The sequence below is a fragment of the Trichomycterus rosablanca genome, chromosome 23, assembly GCF_030014385.1.
Source record: "Trichomycterus rosablanca isolate fTriRos1 chromosome 23, fTriRos1.hap1, whole genome shotgun sequence".
Classification (NCBI taxonomy): Eukaryota; Metazoa; Chordata; class Actinopteri; order Siluriformes; family Trichomycteridae; genus Trichomycterus; species Trichomycterus rosablanca.
This window is the reverse complement of record NC_086010.1, coordinates 18,618,980-18,646,398: the sequence shown is the minus strand read 5'-3', so window position 1 is coordinate 18,646,398 and position 27,419 is coordinate 18,618,980. Positions and strand designations below refer to the sequence as shown.

Here is a 27,419-nt window from a genome sequence, read left to right as displayed (position 1 = left end):
TCTTGTCATGGATTCATTTGTTAGTTAGCGAGATTGGAAGTGTGCATGCTTTCATCATTTAAACCAGAAAGGAGTCATTTTTGAATGAATGAATGAATGAATGTGATGCTCTGTGATTTGGTTCTACCTTCCATCTAATGTTTTTTGAAGAGTCTCCAGCTCTGCTGTGACCCTCACCAAGATAGAGCGGTCACTAAAGATGAATAAATGATGGATGGTCGACCCCATCAATGACTTCAAACTAAGGTAAACAATCAAAAATATATAAGGTAAAAACACCAGGAACGTAGGTGTGAGGAACCTGTTTCAGATGGAAGACAGGATGACAAAATGATGATTAGTGGATGGAGATGATTAGTGGTTTTATTTCCTGCTCTGTTTGCTCCTTCTGATTCCGGTTTCCTACAGGTCTGAGTTGAGTACGTGAGGAGGAATGTCACGGATCCGATTGGGGATCTGTGCCCCTGAGGTACCTGCCACAAGCGCAACATACCTCCTAAATCACTCCAAGCTGCGTCGAAGCTTCGCCGTTTCCTCTGTAGCTGTCCCAGATGGAGGAGAACGTGGCGAGGGCAGCAGCTGTGATGAAGTACCTCCGGGACCACGGGGACTGACCGGGCATTGTTACCCTGCCCTGCTGCTGCATCTCATTGTCTTCCTCACTGGCAGTGGAGGACGTCTGAAGGATGTAAAGATGAGGTGTTTATTTAAAATGTACATGGCCATAAATATGTGGACACTTCACTATGAATTTGTTGGATCTTTTATTCCAAACCTTGGGCCTGCAACCTTCCGTCTACACTTTTTTTCTGGCTTTAATAGCCTCAACTCTAGAAAGGCTTTCCACAAGATTTTTGGAGTATGTCTGTGGGTATTTGTTGGCTGATATATGACCATGGAATTCTATAATTTCACCCAATAATCTCCACCAGATCCTGCTCATATCATTTTGGACTCCAGCAGATGTGGATACCCTTCTTAATGAGGTTTAGGTGTTTTAGCCACACCCATCAATGGCAGGTGTATGAATTATATAGAATCAGCTATATGCTTTGGGGAAGGTCCTTTTTTTATTGGTATGACTGTGCCACTGTGGCCCCCAACTCCAGTGAACACATCTGGGATGAATTGGAATGCTGAATAAGAGCCAGGCCAACATCACTAACTGACCTCACAAATGCTTCTCTCTCTTAACTGAACTGTCGCGATTTCCACAGGCACACATTCAGCAGGTGGATTGGCCGCTCTAAATTGCCCGTAGATGAGTGACTGCGATGCTCTGCAGTAGATCCAGATCCATTGTGTTCTAGGATTAAATAATTATAAATGATTAAAATAATAATAATAATAATAAATAAAATGATATCTGATTAAAATATAAAAAATAATTATAATAAATAAATTAGTAACAACAACCTTAATAATTATTATTATTATTTTGATCATTTTTGTATTTATCATTAGTATAACTATTATTTTTTTAATTATTGATACTTTTGCATAATTATTATTATTTATATTTTATTTTTTTATTTAACTTTTTTAATTTATTTAAATATATTTTACTTTACTATTGTTGTTTTAATCATTTATTTTTATCAATTATAATTTTTGTTATAATTATAATTATTGTTGTTTATAATTTAAATTAATTCGTTTAAAACAGCAACAAACTGCTGTTACTGTATTTTTAATTAGACTTAAACTAAATAAAAATAAATATTTAGAGATAAAGATCATTCAGGATTAAATTACTCACACACAATAAATGCTAATCCTGACTGATTTAGTGTAAAAACTGTAAATTAATTTTAAATTAAATAGTTTTTATTGTTATTTTCAGGTCGGTGTATTGATTGGATGAGCGGCTGGTCTCAGTTGCGCCCCCTGCTGTTGAAATCTGGACTAAACCAGCAGGAATGAGCTGAGCAGCTGTTTCACAGATGGTGTCCACGTTCTTCATCTTCATCATCATCATCATCTTCATCATCACCACTGCTCTAGGTTCTGCTCTGCTCAGGTTACACCGTCAATTTAATGTTCTGTTTTTATTTTTTATTTTATATTATAGGGATTTGTAACCGAACATCCAAACACACAGAAACGATCCAGGAACATGAATAAAATTAACCCTGGGTCCATCTCTATTCTGTGTAATAAAACCTAAAACATAAAGAATGAATGCAGAGCATTTGGATTTAATTATAATTGTTCTATATTTTATATTATATTATAATATAATATATTTTAGAGGAAACTGTTTCTGTTTAATGAGTTTAATGAGTTTAATGTTACTTAAAGTCATTAAACAAATAAAAATTCCTTTTAATTTGTCTTCATATGAATTAACTTAGTTTGGATTAGTTTAGAAAATTATTTCGAATTTTATTCACTTTATTTAACTGAATTATTTCTTTGTAATTAAATCCTGAATGTTTTTTATTATTAACAAGCTAAATATCCAGATTTCAGACTTATCCTCAGTGGATATTTAATGACTAATTCTTATTTTATTTAAATATTTAAAACTCCAATTTTGTGCAATTTTATTGATTTTATAAGTTAAAATACAGTGTTTAGTGGTGATACTGCAATAAATAAATAATACTGTATATAATTTTGGAAATTATCTGTTCAGGATTAGGGGCAGCTGTAACCTAGTGGTTAGAGTACTGGACTAGTAATCACTGCCAATTTGCCACTGTTGGACCCTTGAGCAAGGCCCTTAACCCTCGAGTGCTTAGACAGTGTACTGTCACAGTACTGTAAATATATAAATATAAGATTAATGTATAAAGTATAAAGTAAGTGTTTTCAGGTACAAATAACTAACTTTATGAAAACTGGGTCTATTAAGGTTTATTATTTTTTTTAAAGATCAATAGATCAGAACATTAGACCCCCTAAACTACCTGTCCCGCCTGTTCTGTAGGCCACCATCACACCTCAGATAGGCGCCAGGAAGGATCTGAACATGTCGATGGATCGTCCTTTACCTTTGCATCATAAATGTTCCTGTGGAACCATGTCAGGTTCTTCTGCATCATCGGTTCATATAACCTTCTCTGGCACCTTCATGATTTAGGCTTGTACACCTCCTGTACCCCCCCCCCCCCCCCCCCCCCCAACACCTCTCCTCCCCCTCCTGCACGACTTTAATAGACGGCTGTTAAGAAGAGCTATTTTGTTATTTTCATTCAGCTCTGTCACCCACTTTGCCCTTGGCTGCTTCTCAACTAGTAAACAGATGTTTCGCCCCTGATCCCATTCATCATAACATAATACCCCCACATTCCAGAAATAACGCCCAAATTAGTGCTCCCAGCCCTCAGCCAGGAATGCGGCGGCGTCTAACTTTCACACCGGCGTGTTTTCTTCTGCGCTGCTGTGTCACTTGGGTCACTGGTGCTTCGTCATGCTTCACCTGAACCCCTCCGTCTCTCGGGCGAGGGGACGTGCAGGAGGCTTTGAAGTCAGCAGAAATGTCTGAGATAGATGTGTGTGTGTGTGTGTGTGTGTGTGTGTCTGAAGTGAAGAGATGATAAATGAAACTGATCCACTCAGAGCTGAAGTTCCCTTTAAAGTGCTGTTGTGTGTAAACACCACCGTCCTGATCCTGCATGACAACAAGACGTGCTTCAAAATGTCTGTTTAAATTAAATTTAGGATCAATTTAATTTTAAACACAATATATATGAAGGATACCCCAATATTCAGATATGCTCAACAGAACCCCCACCCCCCCCCCCCCCCCCCCCACCTCAAATATAATGACGTGAACATTATGAATAAACAGATTTCACTCAGTAGCTTTAGTAATATTAGGATCTGTCACTGTTCCCATCAGTTGTTGATACAGCAAGAATGTCTTAGAATGGCAGGAGCCCCCAAACACGGCAGATTTGGGCCCCCACAATGTCAATGTCATGTCTAGGGCCTCGATTTAAAACATAGATAGAAACTTAGATAGAATAGTCACTGAGCTTTGTTGCATGTCCTTATAATTTCCTAACTACTTGCTAGTAATTATGATTGACTACAGAATGAGTGCACCTGCAGAAAGTACATGGAACAGTTGTCTCATGTCAAGGTTAGGAAGAAAACTCAAAAGTGTCTTTTTAATAGTAGGAAATTTGTCTGGATGGTCAGACGTAGGTGGGTAGCACTGTCGCCTCAAAGCAAGAAGGTCCCGGGTCCTTTCTGTGTGGAGTTTGCATGTTCTCCCCGTGTCTGTGTGGGTTTTCCTCCGGGAGCTCCGGTTTCCTCCCACAAGTACAAAGACGTGCAAGTGAGGTGAAGTGGAGATACTAATTGATACAAATTTGACCTGATGAACCTTGTGTACGCAGTAACTACTGTTCCTGTTATGAATGGAACCAAAGTGTCTAAAACATGACGTTAAATCCTAATAAATAAATAAATATTATATATTTTAACACCAGTCAAATCATCCAAGGATTAATTAGTGCTTATAATAATGACTAAGTCATGTGTTAATTTTAATGCTGTCTTATTAATTCCATACAAAACCGACATGGTTTCATTCTTCATTTTTTCTACCTGATTCTGACACCAGCCTCATAAAATAAAAATAAATAATAAGCCCCCTGATGCAGCTGAGACCTCGATTCACACGTCTAAGTGAGAATTTCCTCTCTTTCTCAGGCTGAAACATCAGGAGGAAGTGAGAGAGACTTTTCATCTGAGCAGGAAGCTGAAGGTTTCACACAGTGCTGCTGAGTCTCAGAGCTCTTCATCATCCACAGTGTGCAAATGCACCGGAGAGCAGAAACAATGAGAGTCCAGAACAGTGCGGTCATAAACACACACGCCGTGTTTAACTGCTAACTGTGCACGTTTAATTATAATGATTAATTATAAAGATGTGTAACAATAAACCATAAATAATAAAACGTTTATTACAATTGAAGTTTAATTAATTTTATAGAAATATTCATATCATCTGCACATTCAGGAAAAATAACAAACTATCATATAAATAAATAAATAAATACAATTATTAATTAATTAAAAATTATATATATCAAGTCTTAGCTGCATAAATAAATACATTAATGAATAAATACTTATATTTTTCTTACAATTAAAGTTGAATTTATTTTATATACATGTAAATTTTGCACATATTTTGTGTTGAATTTCCTGGTCACATTAAATAAAAATATAACAAACTATTATATTAATAAATCAATAAATAAATCAATAAATCAATAATTAAATATAATCTGCACATCTTTTTATGTTGAATTTCTTGTCCTTGGTGTGCAGATTTTAATAAAATAAAATAAGAAATAAATCAAATCAAATCAAATAAGAAACTATCATATAAATAAATGTAAATATATATATATATATATATATATATATATATATATAGCTGCATAAATTAATTAATTAATTAATAAAATAATAAAAAATTATAATAAATAATATAATATATATAATAATATTATAATAAAATTATATAATAAATAAATAAATGTTTATATTACATTTGTATATTAAGGCACACAGGTGGTTGGGGGTCTGTTTCACTAGCTTACAACTGTGCAGATCCTGGTTTGAATCTCAGCGATGCTGTTGGCCAGCCAGGCGTCTACACAGACATAAATGGCTGTATCTATCTGTATAGCCAAGAAATTTGTCTGGACGGTCAGATGTCCACATTTAAGCAAGCTTTAAATTACTATGAGCTTAGAGAATGCTGCACAAGAAGTCGAGCTTTAAGGTGCCACTAAGCCTGAGGCAATGTAAAGCTTGCTTGACTGTGGACGATCCTCCAGCAGTTACTCATTCATGACAGCAGGACCCTCAGCAGCATCCTGAGGCTCTTTGAATTCTAATTAGGGTCCCATTGATACCAGGGGTCGGTCCTTCACACCTCGGGTCAGGAGCAGGTCAGTAACAGTGTACTGAGCTTCATACCTGGAGGTCTCAGCAGCGATGCAGCACCTACTGCTGCTCTGTGCTGCTCTACTCTTTATTCTGGAACATGCAGAAGGAACTTTGGACTCTGGTGTGCACCCGTTTATTTGACCTCTGATAACTTACAGCTCTGTCATGATCGTCTGATTTTATTTGACTTTTTCAGCTTCTCCTTCAGTGTCTGATCCTTCCTCACGCTGTGAGACGTGTCTGCAGGAGAAGTAAGAGCCGTCTGCTGGATTATTTCTAAATCTAAAAGCTTTTTATTAGCAGTTTTATTTACAATAATGCTGCTTTCCTTAAATCAGTATGCTGTGTATTATATTCCTCCAAAAATAACATGTGATTATAATATAATTGTTGTTTTGGCCTGTAAGTCATAAACATGTGAGTAATAATACTAATATTATGTATTAATATTGATAATGCTATTACCAGTTTGCACCCCCCTGACGTGAGAGTTTCACCTCACTTTGTACAGGTACAGTGTTTCGGTCAGGACGCTCAGTGCCCACGCTCCTCTCAGCTCAGGGTTCGATTCCGTGGTGATCCAAAGGGCCGTACGGATCAACAGACTGGTGTACAGTCACTCGGTGCTGCTCAACACGCCGGCGACGTTCAGCTGCAGGATGAGCGCTGGTACAGAGGTCTCGTACCTCTGGGATTTTGGAGATGGGACTCGAAGGCTGGGACGGGAAACCGAGCGCCACGTCTTCAACAGGTGAATTTTAATTATAAACGACATGATTAATGTCTATAAACGTGGTCATCTAAGGTAACACTACATAAGCAAAAGTATTGGGACACCCTTGTGTACATGTTCCTGTTCCAGGGTGTCTGTGCCCCGTGCACAAATAAAGAAAAGCTCGGTTTAAAGAAGCTTCAGTGGCCTGTCGTGTTTTGACTAAATTGGGCACAAAGTCTTCTAAGGGTCCTTATTAGACGAACTGAAAAGATCACATAGAGGGCGCTCTACTTTATTAACATCAGGTTTTGAAAAGGGGCGTTCGACAAGCTCATGGTCTGGCGTCCAAATACTTTTGACCATATAATGTGTGTGTATATATGTGATGATGCATTGCCGTCATTCCATATGACTCAATACAGTTCAAGCAACTGAAGGTTAAGGGCCTTGCTCAGGGGCCCAACAGTGGCAACAGTGTGGCTTGAACCGGCAACCTTCTGATTACTATTCCAGCACCTTAACCCCTGAACTACTAACTGATCATTTGTACAGGACGGGTGAGTTTGTAGTAGAGGTGACGGCGTCCAACCTGGTGAGTTCTGCATCGGTAACAGGACACGTCTTCATCGTTCCTGAACCCTGTGAACCTCCACCTGTGAAGAACATGGGACCCAATAAAATCCAGGTCAGAAACAGATAAACCCAGAGCCTCACAAACAAACACAAACAAAATGACTCCGGGATTAAATCTCCATCTCTTGTGTTGATGTTTCAGGTGTGGCGTTACCAGCCCGTGCACGTCGGCGTGACGTACGACGCTCAGATCCGGTGCGACACCTCCAGAGGTCTCTGGTACAGCTGGACCCTTTACGGTCCGGATGGACGGCGGGTGTCCATCGCGCACGTCAAAACGGACCAGCAGCGTCTCGAACTGCCAGCGTTCCTGCTTCACTATGGGACGTACAGAACTGTAGCCAAAGTACAACCATTATTATGATTTTCCTCTCTTTTGACTCATATCCGATTCCCCCATCGTATTTCCCCTCCACTGCTGCAGACCTATAGTCCTGACCGAGGAGGGTCATGAATAACACACGCTTCTCCAACATGTGTGAAGCACAGATCGCTTTTTGTCACCTGCACCAAGTGGGTTCATACGGAGATCCGTATCGCGCACAGAGGGTCACAAATATTCCCCGACTCTGTGCGGCACCATTCAATAAACAAAATACTAACCAGAATTATTTTATTTATTCATCCAGGTTCAGATCGTCGGCAGCGTCGTTTACAGCAACTTCTCCGTTCTGATCGAGGTGATGCCCAGCGCCCCTGTTAGCGTTATCAGCGGGGGCACTAATCTCTTCATCGACCGCCGCAACAGTCACGCTAACATCGTTCTGGATGGACGAAGGTCTTATGATCCAGATTTTCCTGATAACATCATGAGGTAACAAACTGGGAGCGAGAACATTTTTCTCATAGTTTAGTCATAGCCAGTTCCCTTCCTCTGCTGGAGACCTCGATGGCGTTTATTAGGGTATATTCTTCTGACACGCCCTCCCTCCGACGTGTGCTTGCTCCACTGACCCCTTCTTATTCGCCCGTACTTTGGTGGATCGTGTGAGGTCGGTCTTACACACGGAGAGTCACTCACTGATCTCCACTTCTGTACAGGCGCCTCGGGGTACTAACCAGGGTCCTTACACACCGTCAAAGACCCCGCCCACTTTTTAGTCCCGTCTTTTCCCACCCAGCAGACTAGCGGCCGATTTCATCTGCTGTACTGTCTGCACTGTGGATCGTGCCCGCTAGGGGGCGCCCAGCTGACCGGTAGCAGAGCTGACATTCAAACTCGGAGAGATCGGCTGCTTTTGTTTGGTGTCACCAGAACGGATCATTCGTCCTTGTATTAAATTTGGCATGGTTTTAATTCTCGATGCCCCTCCTAACCCAACCCTCCTATTTATCCGGGCTTGGGACCTGCACTAAGGGTGCACTGATGTTTCCCATCCAATAAAACATCAAATAAATAATAAAATCTGGAATCTAATAAACAGGTTGTTTTTTCATGCTTGTTGACTTTCATTTACAGTTACAGGTGGAAGTGTGGACCGGTGAACGCCGCCGAAACTTCCTGTTTCACCCAGCACATCGCTGCGTCCTCCTCGGTGCTGACGTTTCCCGTCGGCTCTCTCAGACCAAACTGCGACCTGTTCAGACTCACGCTGACCGTCCACAGCGCTGATCGATCTTCCTCATCTGAGATCTTCATCACTGTGAGATCCAAACCCACCAGGTGAAGAAACGATACGGTTAACAACGCTGCAGTATTAAACCATAGGGACTAAAGTATCAGGACGCCCCTTTGTAATTACTGAATTCATAAATTATCGTACTTTTAAATCCATAAGGAATTTATGTCGCCTCTGCTCACATTACGGTGACGTTTGTGGTTTTATGATTCTGATGGTTTCTCTGCAGCATCGTTCACGTCTCATGCAAAGAGTGTCGGGGGAATTCAGTGGGCTGGGACGAGCCCTTCTCCGTGGTGGCCGAGTGTCCAAACTGTACACAAAACATCTCCTTCTCCTGGAAGCTGCATTTAGTCAATGCATCAAGTAGAAGCGCTCCGGAAGGTATGGGGATTTATATCATGTTCAGATCTTTTACATTTACATTTTCATTTTCAGCATTTAGCAGACGCTTTTATCCAAAGCGACTTACACAATGAGCGGAACACGATGAGCAATTGAGGGTTAAGGGCCTTGCTCAGGGACCCAACAGTGGCAACTTGGTGGTGGTAGGGCTTGAACCGGCAACCTTCTGTCTACTAGTCCAGTACCTTAACCACTGAGCTATCACTGGCCCTTCCATGAGGCCCTTCCTGGCTCCATCCATGAGTTCATACCTTCTTTTATCTCTCTTGTTCTTTAGTACCTTTTTGTAGCAGTTTGGACATCAGTGTGCCCTCCAAAATAGAGGACGGAACACCAGCTACTCCATCTGCCATGATTTACACCGACCGGGGGAGACAGGAGCGGTCAGCAGGGCAGCAGGGATCGTCGGATCTGTCGGATCTGTCGGACCTCCTGTTTGAAAGCGATGGTTCCTCAGGTATGATGCTCATCATAGAAGGATCCGTGTCCATGGCAATATCACACTCATATACTAGAATATAAAGCAGCCAATCCACCTCCTGCATGCTTGTGGAAACATAGCCAAGGTTGTTTATCATCCTGGATGGACCCGTCCAGGGTGTTTCCGGATTTACTTTAAAAATATTATGTGTAAACGTCCAAAATATTAATGTGTAAGTCTTCGTTCTGATTGCTTTGCTTAGGTGGCGGAGATGAGCTGGATTCTCCTCCGTTACTCCATCCGGGACCCACCGAGGGGGAGAAAATCATGCCAGAATATTACGACATCCACTCACATCAAGGCACGATGACAGAAACATCTTCCTCTTATATTGCATTATTAATTTTATTTTAAATGCTTTAATGTGTTGAAATATATTTATTTCCTTTAGATTATGAAGATTTTTATTCCGGGATTGAGGAAGCGGACACAGGAGATCTAGTAGGTCGACCGACAGGTACTTCAATCAACGTTTACCAGAAATAACATCAAATTCCAGTTATACACTCTTATACACTCTTATTATTTAAATGTGCTGTGTATTCAGGACCCTACAGTGTGGACGATGGGTTCCTTCATGTAGGTGAATTTGAGGGTGATAACCTGGTGGGTCCTGGACATGCTGGACATGCTGGACATGTGGTGTATGAGAAAACCTTACTGGACCTACACAGAGAACTCGTCCCACCTGCAGTGTTCCGCTCTTATACCTGTACAGGTGAGTTTCCATCAAACTTTGAGTTCATATGTAGGGGGAAATGAACACTACATGTGCATGTGTCTACATTGTGCTTGATTGAATGATTAATTTTAATTGTTGTCACTGGTAAACTTGCACTGGGTTTTAAAATGCATTTTTATCACAACATTTCTCAAATCAGCATCAAAACAGCGCCGTCACCTCACAGCATGAAGGGCCTGGGTTCGTTTCCCGGCTGGGCGGCCATGGTCCTTCCTGTGTACGTTTTTTGAGTTGCAAGCCATTATTTAAATGCCACAGTGAATCCGACTTTCGTTGCGTCTTATTGTGTAGTGCCATCGATCAGGCAGCAGAGGTCATAACTGTAGCATTCCCCCAAAACTCAGTACCCATATAAATAGGGCCTGAAAAGCAAATATAGAACATTGTTCTCTTCGTCAGGGTCTGGAGAAGACCCCGAACCTTCACCTGTGCTAATTCTACACTTTACTGGCACTTTGTGGGATTTTTTTTAGGAACCTCCTCCTCTGATATCATGTTTAAATCCAGGACGCTCAAACCAAGACGTCTCTACATGCTCGAGGTTTCTGCAAGTACGTTTTTATTAGATTTTTTTGATCTCCAGTTCATCTACAGACACAAACACACTGTAAACAAACGTGTGTGTGTTTTTTGTTGACAGGTTTTGATCAGGATGTTCAGGGCAGAGCTCAGATGTTCTTCTCCACGCGTCCGGCTCCGGAGGGGGTGGTGTGTCACGTTCAGCCCAGTTCAGGATTAGAGATTCACACCCACTTCAGCATCTTCTGCACCTCCGGAAAAGAGGTCCTTCATTATCACCTTCATTTCATTTTCATTATTTTATTCTCCCTCCAACCCCTTCTTATTCGCCCGTACTTCTGAGGATCAGCGCGTGAGGTCGGTCTCGCACATGAAGAGTCACGCACTGATCTCCACGTTCCTCCACTTCTGTACAGGCGCCACAGCATCGAAGACCCTGCCCACTTTTTTTTGGCCCATCTTTTCCCACCCAGCAGACTAGCACCCGATTTCGTCTGCTGCACTGTCTGCACTGCCAATTGTGCCCGCTAGGGGCGCCCAGCCGACCGGTAGCACAAGTTTCCAGTATAAAAACGGACAAAGTTGTTTATGAGGTTTTAGATGAGTGATGTTGATGATGGATCTGAAAAAATTAATTGACAGGTTAATCAATTTTCAGACCAGTAAATAAAATGAAATTCTGCTCTTTATTTCTGGACAGGATCTGTTATTTAAATACAGCTTTAGAGTCGGGAACTCCTCAGATAGACTCCTCTACACGGGCCGAGATTACCAGCGCTACTTCAATCTTCCGTCTGGAGACCCTGACCACGATTATACAGGTATTTACATATTTACATTGTACTCTACATTATTTTATCATTACTCGTCTGCTTTGCATTGTTTATTCATATAATATTCAATACCATTTGCTAACTATGACAACAAATTTAAATGAAACATGATGTTTACTATTAACTCCACTTCTCACATTTGTTTGATGCTTTTCCTCTCAGTCACTGTTTACATTGAGGTTCAGAACAGATTTGGATCTTCTACTCGCCCGTGTCCTGTTAACGTCACCGTCTGGCCCAGTTTCACAAAAACTCCGTCTTCTCAGTTCAGTCCGGATCAGGAGCTGTACGTATATGGATGTGTGTTGTGTTGTGTTGTCATAGATAGAATGAATGATTCATTTCTGCTGCTCCTGATAGGGGGCGCCATAGCGGATTATTCGTCTGGATATTTAATTTGGCACAGTTTTTATGCCGGATGCCCTTCCTGACCCAACCCTCCTATTTATCCGGGCTTGGAACCTGCACTAAAGGTGCACTGACATGTGTTCCAACAACAGCTAGGTTCACATACCACCAGGCGCCCTTTTTGTATTTGTGAGTCCAGTCTGAGATTCGAACCCCCAGAACTCAGACACAGCATGGCTTTTACCATAACTCCACAGAAGCTAAGCTAATTTTTTCTGTATTTTGTATTTTGAGATACGAGAGATGAGATGAGATGGTATGATACAATAAGATAAGAGATGATAGGAGATATGAGAGATGAGATAAGTTAAGATAAGATTAGCGATGAGATGAAATATGTGATTAAAGATGAAATAAGATAACAAGATAAGATACGATACAATACGATAAGAGATGAGATATGAGAGATAAGGTAAGAGATGAGATAAGCGATAAGTTGAGATATGTGATGAGAGATGAGATAAGATAAGAAATGAGAGATAAGATGAGATATGTGATGAGAGATGAGATAAGATATGATACGGTACGATAAGATAAAAGATAAGATAAGAGATGATGTAAGAGATGAGCTAAGAGATAAGATGAGATATGAGATGAGATAAGATAACATAAGATAAGACACAATTTAATATGACACGATACAATGAGATAATGTAAGATAAGATGGGACATTATTGTCTCAGTGAGACCAGCAGAGCTAATAAAGATAAATCTATAGAATATATAGAACATTAACATGGTAATATGTATGTGTATATATATACACTGGGCTTGATTAGTAAAAAACAGAACTAATCGTCCCTGTTTCTCCAGGTTAGAGTACGGCGTTGGTAACCTAACCAACCTGATACTCACCCAAAACAGCCGAGACATCATTAACTACCTCTCACTCCTGACCACCGCGCTGAACCGTCGGAGCTTCCACCCAGGATCCAACGTCACGCTGCAGATACACACCAGAGCAGCTCTCATCCAATCAGCCTGTCGAATTAACACCACAGAGCAGGTCTGAGCATGATCATAATGAAACTTTATTTATTTATATGTGTGTTATAATGAAGTTAGAATAAATACGTCTTTCACTCTTGCTTTATTTGATCAGAGGTTTGAATGTTTTGGCCAGTGATAGCTCAGTGATAGCTCAGTACCTTAACCAGTGATAGCTCAGTGGTTAAGGTACTGGACTAGTAAACAGAAGGTTGCCGGTTCAAGCCCCGCCACCACCAAGTTGCCACTGTTGGGTCCCTGAGCAAGGCCCTTAACCCTCAATTGCTCATCGTGTTCAGCTCATTGTGTAAGTCGCTTTGGATAAAAGCGTCTGCTAAATGCTGAAAATGTAAATGTAAATGTTTTGCAGAACCTGCTGCTGGACGTCCTGCTCGCTTTTACAGAACTTCTGAAAGTTTCCAATCAAGCAAGTAAAACTCTATAAACTCTATTTACATAACATTACTGTACCTACTATCAAACATAATGGTGACAGTGTTATTCTCTAGGACTGTTTCATGTTCCATGTACTCTGTTCCATTGCAGGTGATGTTTGATAGTTCCAGACTACTAATAAAACATATTCAGGACCTGTTCTCCCGTCGTGTGCTGGATGTGTCGGATCGTGGGATGATGACGGCGCTCATGTCTGTGCTCTCATACGTTCTGGAAGCTCCAACAACTTCATCCAGGTTGGGGCCACAGCTAACACGTGACGTCCTTCACATCACCGCAGATTCAGTGCTGGTAGGAGAAACATCATCACACGGTCCTTATTATTATTATTACTATATTATTACTATTATTGATTTATTACAGATGTACATGCAGTCCAGCGGATCCTCTCACTACAGCGTAAACACCACGTTCATGAATCTGAAAGCCTGGCAGCATTACGACCCCCCGGTTACAACAGAAACTGTAAATACGACCACGTTTTACATTCCTCGGAAAGAAAACGGATCCTGTCTCATCACTCAGCTCACATCATACAGACTGAACCCGTATCACTGGTCCCCGACGTCTACACAGGTACAACCGGCCGTCTGTTATTCACCTGCATGAGGGGGGAGGTTGTTTCTGACCATGTGAATTACTGTTGTGCTTTTATAAAGTGATCGGTACAGTCGCTCAGTCTCTACTCAAGTAATAACAAGTAAAAATAGTCATTAAAATGAAGACTTGGGTAAAAACATACTGAATACAATAATTAGTGTGGAGGACCTCAGGTGGCTGCACAGAGCCCTGAACTCAACCCACTGAACACATTTGGGATGAATTGGAACATCAGTGCCTGACCTTACACACTTTCTTTTGATTGAAATATAAAAAGCCATGTCCACATATTTTAGCCATATCTAGTAGGGAAAAAAACAACTAGTCTGTGAAAGCATGGGACACATACGTAGTGTTCTGTGGTCACTAGCTAGAAAACAGGAGTGTAGATTAGATACAAGACTACATAGATAACAAACATCACTGTCTGAATAATGGAAGGTGGAATTTTGTTGTTGTTGTTGTTTATAGCTGAATCGGGACGTTGCCGACATTCGACTCTTTAACTGCAGCAGCAGAAAGGAAATCAAAATGAGACACTTATCCACGCCGCTCATCATCGAGTTCCAGAAACACGAAGAGAAAAAGGTACGGAGCTTATTTACAGAACCACGTGCATCATGTTTTAGAAGATGTTGAACTTTCAAAGTCATGGTGGCATCAAAACTGCATGTTTTGGAAAATTGTTTATTAGAGTCACAACAACAGTGAACGTGATGAAATAAATAAGGTAATATTAATATTATGTTTATTTCTTTAAATTGATTGATACAAAATCCATCACTTGTTCTAAAAAGACTGAAGGTCTGGAGTTCAGTCTCTCCCGTCTGGAGGTGAACGTGCACCAGTTCAACGTCACTGCTGAGATGCTAAAGAAGGCCGTGCAGATTCGACTGGACTTCAGAAGGCCGTCAGGGCGAGCGTTTCCCGTCCTGCTGCTCTTCCGGTACAGTAACGTTTCACCTTACAACATTCAAACTAAAAAAACATGTTTTCTAAGAGGATGTGTAGAAATAAAGTAAAACTGTGGACCTGTATCGTGTGCCATGGCCCAAAAATACAATGAGCCATAAGCATTTGCTTCTGCTTTTAAAAATGCTTTTGATAAATATATAACATGCTGTTTCTTTTCCATCTGACAGGATGCACCAGAGACCAACACCTTCATTATACAACAAACAAAAACTATTTCACTGGAAAGAAGCGACGGCTCAGATCTTCCTCCCTCGTTCATTTCTGAAGGGTTCGGTTGTGCTCAGTGTTAGATCACACACACACACACACGTCATCATGAATATCTGTGACATCATGAATATCTTGATTACAGAGTATCAACACTCAACATGGTTTTGTTTCATTTATGCAGATTCCGTAGTTGCTTATCTGATGCTCCTGAGCGCTGACTATGATAAAACTCAGAATAATAAGTACATCGCGGACGCGGTGAACTACACCCTGAACATCGAGTCCACTCACTGTTTGGTTTGGGACGGGGTGAGAGAGTGGAAATCTGACGGATGTCGTGCGCTGCCAAGCTTTACCTCGACCAGAATGAACTGCAGGTTCGTTTTATATCGTCGTTTGTCAGACTACCACAGAAGTATCACAGATTTATGCATTTACTGCAGAATAGACTTGCAGTTCCACTCCCAAACACAAGGGTGTGCTAAAAATTCAAATAGCAGGTAAAAAATACGCATGTACATCATGAATTCATGTTGTAATGACCTCAAATTATGATCTATAAGGGACATTTTCTGCCAAAGACTGAGCATAAAGCTTTGATATTTTATTATTAATGATGATAATTAATTTTTCATAATTGCTTATTGGTTAGCGAGAAGGTCCTGGGTTAGAGTCCCAGTTCTTCGAGTGTCTGTGTGGTTTTCCTCTGGATGCTCCAGTTACCTCCCACAATTCCAAAGTCATGCAGTCAGGCCAACTGGAGCAATTAAAATGTACCCTAAGTGTGTGTGGGTGTGTGTGCCCTGTAATGGAGTGGCAACCGGTTGTTTCCTGCCTTTTTGCCCAGTAAATCTGACCCTCTGAGACCCTGACCAGGATAAGCGGTGGTAAAACACACAGTAAATGAATGAATGAATGAATATTTTTAATGATCTTTCAGTTGTGATCAGCTTTCCTCCTTCACCGTTTCACACCAGACGATCAGAACCTCTCTGACCGTTTCAGATGTCGCCCAGTTTACCAGGTAACACCAAAACATCTGAAGGTTTATGAAGGTCCAGTCCTACACGATGTGCTCCTCTAACCTGTGGCCGTTCCTGTGTTTTATTCAGCGTCCGTTCGAACCCGGCCGTGTGTGTGGTGATGGCAGCAGTACTGGTTCTGTACGCCGTGCTGCTGGTGTTCTGTAGGCATGTCGATGTTCAGACGGAGAGGAACGTGGGTTTGTTCGTCCTGCCCGATAACGAGCCTGCGGATCAGTTCCTCTACGCTGTCACCATGGACACCGGGCTCAGATCGAGGGCCCGCATGAGTGCCAGGGTAACTGGGTCCTAAAATTATTCAATTTTAATAACATTAAAGTTCATACAGTGATTAGAGGGAAGGTTTGAACCCAGACCGTTGTGCTGTACAGCACCCACCCGAGACTCATTTCTACATTTCTACACCCATGTTCCACTTTTTACAGCCCCTCTAATCACTGAGTTCAGGTGTTTTAACTACAACTGCCATAATATAATAATATTAGCGGTGGCCCCACAGTAAGAAGGGTCTGGGTTTTATTCCCTAGGGTCCTTTCTGTGTGGAGTTTGCATGTTCTCCATGTGTCCATGTGGGTTTCCTCCCAGGACAACTCAGAGCTCAGATTGGTTAAGGTACTGGACTAGTAATCAGAAGGTTGCCGGTTTAAGCCCCACCACCAACAGGCTGCTACTGTTGGGCCCCTGAGAAAGGCCCTCAACCCTCAATTGCTCAAATTGTGTTCAGTTATAATTGTAAGTCGCTTTGGATAAAAACATTAGCTAAATGCCACAAAAGTAAATTGACTTGTGTGAATGTGTGTGTGTGTGTGATGGACTGGCAACCTGTCCGGTGTGTTTCCTGCCCTTTAAGGTTTATTTGGTGCTTTATGGAGAGCACGGAATTTCTCAGACCAGAGAGCTCAGCCACCCCGACCACCAACTCTTCACCTGTAACTCCAGAAACACCTTCATACTGAGGTACCACCCAGAACCTTTAAAAAATAATAATGAGTGCAAATCCATCCTCATCACGCTGCGTGTGTGTGTGATGTTCCAGTTCTGCTTTAAGTTTGGGTCGGATACGGCAGGTCAACGTGTGGCATGATGGTGCAGGTTCGACTCCCAGCTGGTTCCTCGGTTCTATAAGAGTGAAGGATCTGGCCGAGGGTTCGAGCTGGATGTTTCCGGCTCAGTGCTGGTTGGCGCTGGATGAAGGAGATGGGCGGGTGGAGAGAAAGCTGCTCGCTTTGGAACGACAACTGACCTTCAGAGAGGTGAGAAACTGTGCTGATTATTATTATTTTTATTAATATTATTATTATGGTGCAGCAGTATTATGGGGATTTGGTGATCCAGGGTTTGAGCGTCTGCATGGATTTCCTAATGTCCAACCATGGGGGGTGGGTTCAAATGGGGCTTAAACAGCCTAGCCATTGTGGGGGTGGGTGAGGGGAGAGTGCATGTCAGTGCGCTCTCAGTGCAGGTCCCAAGCCCAGATAGAAATAGGAGGGTTGCGTCAGGAAGGGCGTCCAGACTGTGCCCAGTCTGGTATACAGAACAGGTCCGCTGTGGCGACCCTAAATACGGGATAATAATAAAAAGAATTATTGTTGTTATGATTATTATTTTGTATTATTATTAATATTGTATTTGTAATTATTATTAATAATAATTTTATTATTAACCTTCTGACACATCAGTGTATGATGTACTGAACATGATTTATTTGTTTTTTAAAAGCTTGTTTATGATTTTGTACAGTTGCTGTTTGCGAATGTTACTGAATGTTTGAAGGATCTGCACCCCTGGTTTTCGGTGTACGCACGCCCATCCTACAGCGCTCACACACACTCTCAGCGCCTGAGTGTGTGTCTGCTGGTTCTGCTGGTTTACATGTGTGTGAATGCGCTGCTCATGTACAGACAGACAGATCTGGTAAATACATTCATACATCAGACACACGACCATGTTTATATCATATCAAATTCTATCAATAAATAAATGGTTTTGTTATTCTGCGGTGCTTCCTAACCTCTTGATTGTGTTGTGTTTTGTGTTGGTGGTGTCAGTACTGGTGTGAGTCTGGGCTGATTGGTGTGTCACTGGTCTCGGTCAGGACGGGACTGTTTGCACTCACTCTGCTGCCTGTTGGGACGCTTGTGTCCTTTTTCTTTCGCATCGGCCAGGTCTGAATAAACCAAATTATTATTAATTCAGAAATCTCTGTCGGTCATAACTTTCCCCAGATGGTTAATCTCATTACAGATAATCAGACTACCTGGACTTTAATTAAAAGTGAATCCTATCCTAAATTAGCACCGTACCTGTGAGTGTGACCGTTCTTCTTTCTGCTGTGTTTGTAGAAAACCAAAAACAGGAACCGTTCAGGAGACCAGTATAAACTACGACTGCCTCCCGTCTCTGTACAAGGTATTTTTTTTATCAATGTGCCACTCACATCCAGTCATCCAAATGATTTAACATGCTAGCATGTATTTACATTTACAGTTTAAAAAAGCATTTTGTGTTCACTTGTGTCGTCTTCATCTTATATTAAAATTACTTGTAAGATCTAAAACAAACACCAAACACCCCGACCCAATTTCTTTTCACAGCACTGTCTAAACGTACAGATAGTGGCGATGACCTCTCGTGGAGGACCAGCGTGTCGGAGCTGAATCTGTCCTGGAGCTCAGTCTCACCCTGGATGAAGAAAAGTGAGGTGAGTTTAAAAAAAAGAAGAGCAGGGAATCCCATCTCTGCATTCTGGATTAAATACCATCTTCTAATGTCCTATAGGTTTTGAAGACGTGTGATCTGGAGTGTGTGTCCTGCAGCAAGCTGGCAGACAGTTCAACCCTGCACAAGTCCCCACACTCCAGCTCTCGTGTTGAAATGATTAAAGAAATGATCCTGAATGATGAGGACAAATTACAGAGCAAAAGCTCAGAACGCAGATGGTTTCACCTCCAGTCAAGTTCCATTCCAGGTACTTAAAACACAACGTTTTTATCATCTCACAAGACTTAGACTTCAGTTAATGTTCCAGTTCATTCCAAAGCTCTTCAGAGGGCTGAGGTCAGGGTTCTGTGCAGGACACTGGAGTTTCTTTCACCCATGTTATAAATAAATGTTATTATTTTTATTAATTTTGCAGTAAATGCTTCAGTGAAGATTCCTCTCTCCTCCAGAAGCAGAACTCTGCAGATGTGGTGCTATTATGGAACGTGGGCTGTCTGGCTGTGTTTATGTCTGGCTTGTGTGATCATTACTGTGATTCTCGGACTAAAGTAAGTCATTAATAAATGTATTAAACCCAGCTGATGTGAAACATTCACACAGACAGGAATGTCATGGCATTCTTGGAATTTGAGTAGGAAATGATTGAATCTCAGTAGGTACAGTGTTGTTGGTTTTAAGATGATCTTAGGATCTCAGTTGCTTAAAAAAGACTCCTAGTGGCATGAATACTTTTATTTACAGGTTCAGCTGTACGAAGACTCTGCTGTGGATTCAGTCAGTCTTCTTCTCTTTTGTCTTCTGTGCCTTCATAGCTCATCCAGCTCTGGTAATTCTCACCATCTTTGTTTATCCTGAAAACATGGACAAAACAAGCTGATCAAACACAGCATAAATTAAAACTATCATTTTATTATACAATAGTATATAAACAGAAAGGTTAGTCTTATAATCATGTACTTACCATTGAATAGGAAAGCAATTTATATCAAATTCCCAGAGAATAATTTGCGGTTATTATCCCGCCATGATTGTGATCATTTTTCTGATCTGATTCAGATTCTTGTCTTTGCTTTCGTCGTGACTCTGCTGCATGGAGAACGACCCTATGCTTTCCAAAACTCAGATGCTGATCAGCCTGTTATAGAGATGATAAGAAATAGCAGGCAAAGCCCAGCTGAAAATCATTCATCATCCTGCTTATATCATCACACCCAGGAGATTAACATGGACTTTGAGAAGGTGAACTGCACACACTGACCACTGACTTTGATCATTCAACCACCTCTGTTACTTTGTTTTATTATTTTATTAAAGGTTGTAGTTTTAAGGCTGCTGTTTTTCATGCAAGCTGTATTCTTAAATTGGCGATAATCCACCTCTCATGGCAGGTACTTCTCTTTCAATCATTCTTGTTTGACAGGTACTGGAAGCCCGTCAGAGAGCTCGATATCTGCGACTCACCCGTCCACCGACTTCCACCCAGCTAAAGGGTCTGAGAAACCAAATTAAAAAGTGGACGCTGCTTCACAAAACAATGAGGTCTGTTTTTTATTTATTACAAGATATATAGTCCATAATTAATTAACTATACAGTCATAATGTTCCTTTTCTGTTCAGTATTTTGTAATGTCAATGTTTTGTAATGGACCCCGTCTGTGTTTTAGATTTTAAGTACTATTCTGTTGTGTATTTTTAAAATAAATACATGGCTTATAGATTATGGCATGAAAGAATATATGGCTTACATGCCATTTGATATTTTTTACAATCAACAGTCAATCATACCAACCATACCATAATTAAATGTCAATTAGAAATTTTGTATGGGAACATTTTAGTTATTGTTCCACTTTTAGTCATCATTTTTAGTATGAATGTTTGAATCGTGTTTACTTGCTTGGTTAAATAGATATTTGTTTTATTTTGCAGAGAGCTCACATTTTGTGCTATCGCCCTGACCACAGTCGGCTTTGTAACTTATGAACATTCTTCTACTGCTAAGTTTCATCTCAATCATCTGCTCAGAACTCAGTTCACCAGGTAAATACTAGTACATTAAACAAAATACTTCTTATGATTTTAAATGTTAATGGATTTTAACTTTTGATTTTGTTATTAAATGCAGGAGTGAGTCTGGTCAGAAACTGGGTGACTGGTGGAACTGGACAGCAAACACACTTCTGGACACAATTGATCTTTTTTCTCGTTATTCTAATGAATTAAACAATAATGTGAGTCTTAAAACCTGATTTTTAGCTCAATGCATTTTAATTACAGTGATTATTTTAATTAGCTTGCTACAATTAATTAGCTTTGCTAGGTGTCATATTCACCAAGATGGTTTGTTTACTGAATACTGATTTATAGGGTGTCCAAAAGTTTGCACGTCACGATTGTTTATAGTTCTACAAACAGAAAATAACTGAACATTAACATTTGCAAGACGAAAATAATAAAAAATAAATCCCCCTCAGAGGTTGTGTTAGCTTTGAACAAACTTTGTCAAACTGTGTACGTTGAAGTTCCGGTTATGATTTTGTAACCCGGTAATATGGCTCAGATTGTAAAACAGTGACATCTTTTGGTTATTTTAGGACCAACACACTATTAAAATGTTATCCAAAAATAAAATAGTTTAATAAAGTGCAGTAAACAGTTGATTTTAGGATGAATGTACAAATACTGCGGACAGTCTGCGGCCATATTGTTAGCAGCAGCGTCTTTCACTTCCAGTATGATCCTCCAATACCAGTATATGGCGTCTGTAACATCCCAGTAGAGAAGGTGGTTATAACAATCAATAACACATTAAAATCCACTTATAAAACAATATAAAACACTCCTGCTCATACAGTAAAAGCCCAGAGTTTAGACACACTTATAAGGGACATGTATGTCCTTTACATACCTCTATATATGAAGAACCGTTAATAAATTTGGGCTCTTTCATACATTTATTAAGAGTTTTCTTTGTCAAAAACATACATACAGCAACTTAGATCATTAATTAATGCTGTAGAGAATTGTATAATGTTATTTAACCCATGTCATGGCCTCTAATTCCTCAGTTTCCTTAGAAAACCAGATAGACATAATCAAAGAGCCATCAAAAACACGCCTGCTGTTAGTCAGAAGATGCTGGACCATGGGAGAGATCGTTTGTATACAGTACAAACACAAAGTCCAATCTGTTTTTATTAAACCTAAATGTGTAGCTTAGTAGTGTTTATATTCTATGTTCAAATTTCCCCCAGTGGGATAATAAAAGGCTATCTTATCTTATCTTATCTTATCTTGATTATAAGTAGCATAGTTGTTGAATTGTTGGTATTCCATCATGACTGGACAATGATGTTTTGAATTTAATAGGCAAAAGCAACCAGTGGGTCATTCTACCTTATTGGAGAACCAGTCATCACAAAGATGGAACATGCAGACAACTTACCATATCCGGTAAAGCTTTATTTTAATGTTAATACCGTTTATCTGTTTTTTAAACATGTTTTATATTCACTGGTGACATAAAATGTGGAATGGAAGAATCACTTGGTGTATTAAGATTATTTAATACTGTTAAATTCTGTTGATTATGTTAAGTTTTGCACTGACTATACTGTAGCTATACATTATTTTGCTTCGCTATACAAATTTTACTCTTTTATTAGTATTTTTACCTTATTTTTACCTTGAAATGAAAGTTGTTTTAACATGAAATTTGCTATGCTAATGATTTTTTAGTTTTCCAAAACGTTGGATGTGAACTTTTCATCCTGTTCCTCTGAACGTCCCTCTGAAGATCCTGAACCCTGTCAGTTAGTGACTGATTTTCCTGTTTCACAACAATGTGGGAAACTTGACTGTTATGAAGGAACAGGAATTGGCCTCCATTTAGGAAACAGCAGGTAAGAATAGCCACATATTATGTACCACATGTCACTGATGCTGTATTATCATGATAAGTTTAGATGTTGTGGCCTGTTGTTTTGCTCCTTCACATTTCTTCACTAATATTACATATGTCCTTTCATTTCACTTTTTTTGCAGATCTGCAGCATCCAGGACACTGCTGATGTTATGGAGATCAGGCTGGATAAACAGATCCACCCGAGCCGTGATGATCCGGTTTACTTTATACAGTCCTGTTTATAACTTTTACACTGCAGCCACCGTGCTGGGGGAGAAATCACCCATCGGAGTTCTTCTGACCTCAGTGTACATACAGTCCACCACGATTCACCACTTCACACACGCTTTTCATTACTGTCTTACAGCAGGAGAGGTGAGAAACATGAAGATTTATAGCTCTTATCACCTAGATCACTTGATAGTTGATGCTAAATGCAGTGCTAAGGCTGTAATTAAGTCTCTTCCTTGTACCTCCTCAGCTTTTCCTGCTCATCTTTACCCTGTTTCAGCTCTACTTCCAAATATTTGTTATCTCTCAGATAGGATCGCTTTACTTGAGCGACCCGTGGAACTGGCTAGAGGTGATTTCCTTTAACTCTAAAACATTTCACTTCCTTCAGGTAGAAATCACTTTTAGTCTCATATTTCGTGTCTGTGTGCCCGGCAGGTCGTCACAGCGCTGATCGGTTTCTCATGTTTCGTGTGTTCTGTGCATCATTTCACACTGAGGACAGAAGTACTGGATCAGCTGCAGAGAGAAGAGTTTAAGATGTTCGTTGATGTAAATCCTGTCTCTTCATTGGAACAGGTGATTAAAGTGGTGCAGCAGTCTAATAACGTGAGTCTCAAGCTGGAGTGTAAGTAGGTTGGATGGAAAATCAGATTGTTGCCACTGCAACAGTGATTCCTACTGTCTGGTTGAGGCATGGAACAAGTGACAGGCCCCAGAATGTCTGTTCTGTGTATTTTTCCCAGAGGAAAAATAAATGTGTTCATGCAGAAATCATTTGAGGTACTTAATTTACCCCTAGAGAACATTGTTGTACCTTTGAGGATACATTTATAGACCTGTATTCCTTAGGGAATAAAGTTGTACCTATACAAAAGAGCAAAAGGGAGCCAAACAAAGTGGGTCTAATTACACAGACTGTAATACATACAGCAAATGTATGGCAGGATTTATTCAATTAATTATTTTTACCCATTGCTTTGTGCTGTTCAGGATGATAGGGGGGCTAATGCCTGGGCTCATTACAGTGCCTTCTGGTTTGGAGAATTTCCAAGCTAGATCACCCCCATTAATCTCACTCCTTATCTGACCAGCGAACCATCTAGAGACATTAGATGCCTGTACAAATGGTAGCATAAGCAGGCTTTAGTTTACCCAGTCCATCTACTGACATTGTTGGTGTTCTCTGATTGGTTGATCGAAGCAAATGCCATGATAATGAAAATGTGCGGATGTGATTTTGAAAATCTGTAAGCATTCTGTTTCTCTACAGCTTAATAATTCACTTCGTGGCCTTCTGATGTTTCTCCTGCTGATGAAATGCTGTTCCTTACTATACCTGAATGAATTGATGGCGACGGCTGGATCTGTGACGGCTTTTATTCTCTCCCACCTGCTTTGGTTACTGGTACTTACAGATTCAATTCTACATTCAAACATTCAAATTTTAACCAAAGTAATTACAGTAAAATGTGCTGAAATGTTAAGTTCTGTGTGTGTGTTTTAGGTAGCTGGAGTGATTCTTAATCTTGCATTCTCATGTCTGGGAAACCTGCTCTTCAGTTCAGACTCTCCAGCCTCCAGCAGCTTTCCAAAATCTCTTTATTCAGTCATTATGCACGGCTTTGGTATCAAATCGCTCCATGGGGTTGATCACCAAAACCAGCCTGTTCTGCTTCTGTGTTTCTATACAGCTTTACTCTGCCTGGTGTCTGCTGCATTTAAAGCAACTGTAGGTGTCATTTCTCAGTGGCTTTACAAAACATTAGCGCTCAATATTACTAACTTTTTTTGCTTGCATGATTATTTTACAGGTAACCGGTGTACTCGTGTACAAGGAGAAAACAACAGCAAAACAGAAAAGAAAAAACCTGTACCTGTCTGTGTCTGAAATTAGCAATTATATTAAAGACGTGGCTTTGGCTCTGGTTGGCAAAGGAAGGAAGGAACGAGCTGTTAATTACGCCAACACTAATGTAATGAGCTGCTTTAATTACTCTTCTTCTCATTAGTACTGTTTTGTTTAATTACCAGCCAGTGTTCAACACATCGATTTATAATAACAGAAATATTCTCATTTCTTATATATTTTTCTAATATTTTTATTTCATTACTTTATTACGTTCACACTAGGCAAGATCTATTTATTTTATTTCCATGTACAGAATTTTGTTCTGGAGGAGTTTGAGGATCTTGTTGATGAGCTCTTGGTGCGCCTCAGCGTCATTTCCAGTAACGAGGATCTTCTCGGAGTGGAACAGGACATCTTCGAGAACCAGACATCGTATAACTACTGCTCAGAGGTGAGGATATAAACTAAAATATAGTTTTACATTTTCACTTGTTGATTTATGTTAACAATACAAGGCTTTGTGTGTTCTTGATTATTTGTGGTTATATATATATATATTTTTTTTTAGATTGCTGAGGTTAATAAACTGGTGGACATGGTGCCAAGCGACTGCCAGAACATGTCTGGTGAACCTTTCGATCCATATGAAAAATCAAGGTAGAGCTCTCCTAAAGATGATGGAAAGACAAAAACTTCAATGCAGTGATGGTTCAGGCTCAGGTTTTGTGCTTGTACCTGAGCACAGTCAGAGATCCTAAATCGTGCCCTTGAGCGTTGAGATTGGATTGCATTTCCTCCTTCCTTATCACTGTGTAATAAAATGTAAATGAATGGCAGACTAAATATGTACTCTTTTATTACCAGGTCACCACTTGAATGGCAGTACCGGCAGAGTTTTGGATGGAGTGAAGGAACGATTCCAGATAAGGCCAAAATGATCTCACCCAAAAACTCTACATCACCAGTGCAGATAATTAAGAACTTAAAAACATCATCTGGCATAAATCACACCATCAGAGTTCAGATAGAAAACACTGAGACACTAAAGTCAAATAAATCACAGCGTTTTCATCTGACCGGCCAGGACATGAAGTTTGATAAAACATCAGCAAGTCATGCATCTGAGAGAATGGAACATGGACAGTTCTGTACATCTGCAGAGAAATATTCTGAAGAGGAAATAAACATACCAGGTCAATGCTGTTAAGATCAAGAAGCAATATGTCTACTCTTAATAACTAAATAAATTGTTGGATGTTTCATTTAAAAAACAAACGCTATTAAAACAGAACGACCTCTGTGTGATCATTTTAGCTGTGACAACAGCCACCCTCTGAGAAGGCTTCCTTTTTGGGGTCTGATGTTCTCCTTTTTGGGGTCTGATGCCCTCCTCTTTGGTGTCTGATCTCCTATTTAGGGTCTAATGTTCTCCTTTTTGGGGACTGGTGTCCTTTGTTTTAGGGTCTGATCTCGTTTTTGGGGTCTGATGCCCTCCTCTTTAGAGTGTGATGTTCTCCTTTGTGGTGTTTGATCTCCTCTTTGGGGTCTGATCTCCTTTTTATGGACTGCTGTCCTCCTTTTTGGGCTCTGATGTCATTCTTGTTGGGGTCTAATGCCCTCCTTTTTGGGGTCTGATCTCCTTTTTGGGGTCTGATCTCCTTTTTATGGACTGGCGTCCTCCTTTTTGGGGTCTGATGCCCTCCTCTTTGGGGTCTGATCTCCTTTTTGGGGTCTGATGTCCTTTTTGGGGTCTGATCTCTTTTTTATGGACTGGCGTCCTCCTTTTTGGGGTCTGATGCCCTCCTCTTTGGGGTCTGATCTCCTTTTTATGGACTGCTGTCCTCCTTTTTGGACTCTGATGTCATTCTTGTTGGGGTCTGATGCCCTCCTGTTTGGGGTCTGGTCTCCTTCTATGGACTGATGTCCTCCTCTTTGGGGTCTGATCTCCTTTTTGGGGTTATGGAGGTGGCCACCCTAGATGTAGTTTTAAAATCTTTAAAAAAGTATCTTACAAAGGGGCGTCCACATACTTTTGGCCATGGAGATTTTCAATAAACGGTTAAATTCTTTCACACGCTGAAGTTTCTCTTCATGCATCGACATCCAATCGCGTCGCGTCCCGACAATTAGCCAATCGGAGCTCCGAACGTACGTGCGGCCCGGACTTGA

At 40.5% G+C, this 27,419-nt stretch overlaps 2 protein-coding genes across 2 annotated transcripts in view; one reads left to right on the top strand and one right to left on the bottom strand.

Annotated features, from left to right (window-relative positions):
* The window catches only part of armc3 (armadillo repeat containing 3), a 378,416-nt gene that overhangs the window by 160,138 nt on the left and 190,859 nt on the right, over positions 1–27,419 (bottom strand). The gene's annotated exons all lie outside the window — the stretch shown is intronic.
* LOC134300813 (polycystin-1-like protein 1) lies at positions 1,944–26,541 on the top strand. Its single transcript, XM_062985236.1, has 48 exons — positions 1,944–2,020; positions 6,428–6,667; positions 7,184–7,316; positions 7,407–7,610; positions 7,894–8,078; positions 8,724–8,927; positions 9,113–9,267; positions 9,566–9,745; positions 9,972–10,070; positions 10,161–10,226; positions 10,317–10,487; positions 10,985–11,062; positions 11,152–11,294; positions 11,731–11,851; positions 12,026–12,149; positions 13,085–13,277; positions 13,805–14,005; positions 14,078–14,290; positions 14,786–14,902; positions 15,112–15,260; positions 15,457–15,557; positions 15,681–15,876; positions 16,440–16,523; positions 16,612–16,819; positions 17,393–17,499; positions 17,579–17,795; positions 18,283–18,456; positions 18,591–18,707; positions 18,885–18,951; positions 19,137–19,243; positions 19,321–19,510; positions 19,679–19,811; positions 20,005–20,089; positions 20,320–20,502; positions 20,684–20,802; positions 21,193–21,303; positions 21,389–21,494; positions 22,633–22,716; positions 23,002–23,165; positions 23,308–23,542; positions 23,649–23,750; positions 23,837–23,977; positions 24,672–24,806; positions 24,906–25,130; positions 25,213–25,374; positions 25,564–25,701; positions 25,819–25,907; positions 26,115–26,541. Exons 1-48 carry the CDS (start codon positions 1,944–1,946, stop codon positions 26,455–26,457), a joined length of 7,176 nt encoding a protein of 2,391 aa, XP_062841306.1. The 3' UTR covers positions 26,458–26,541.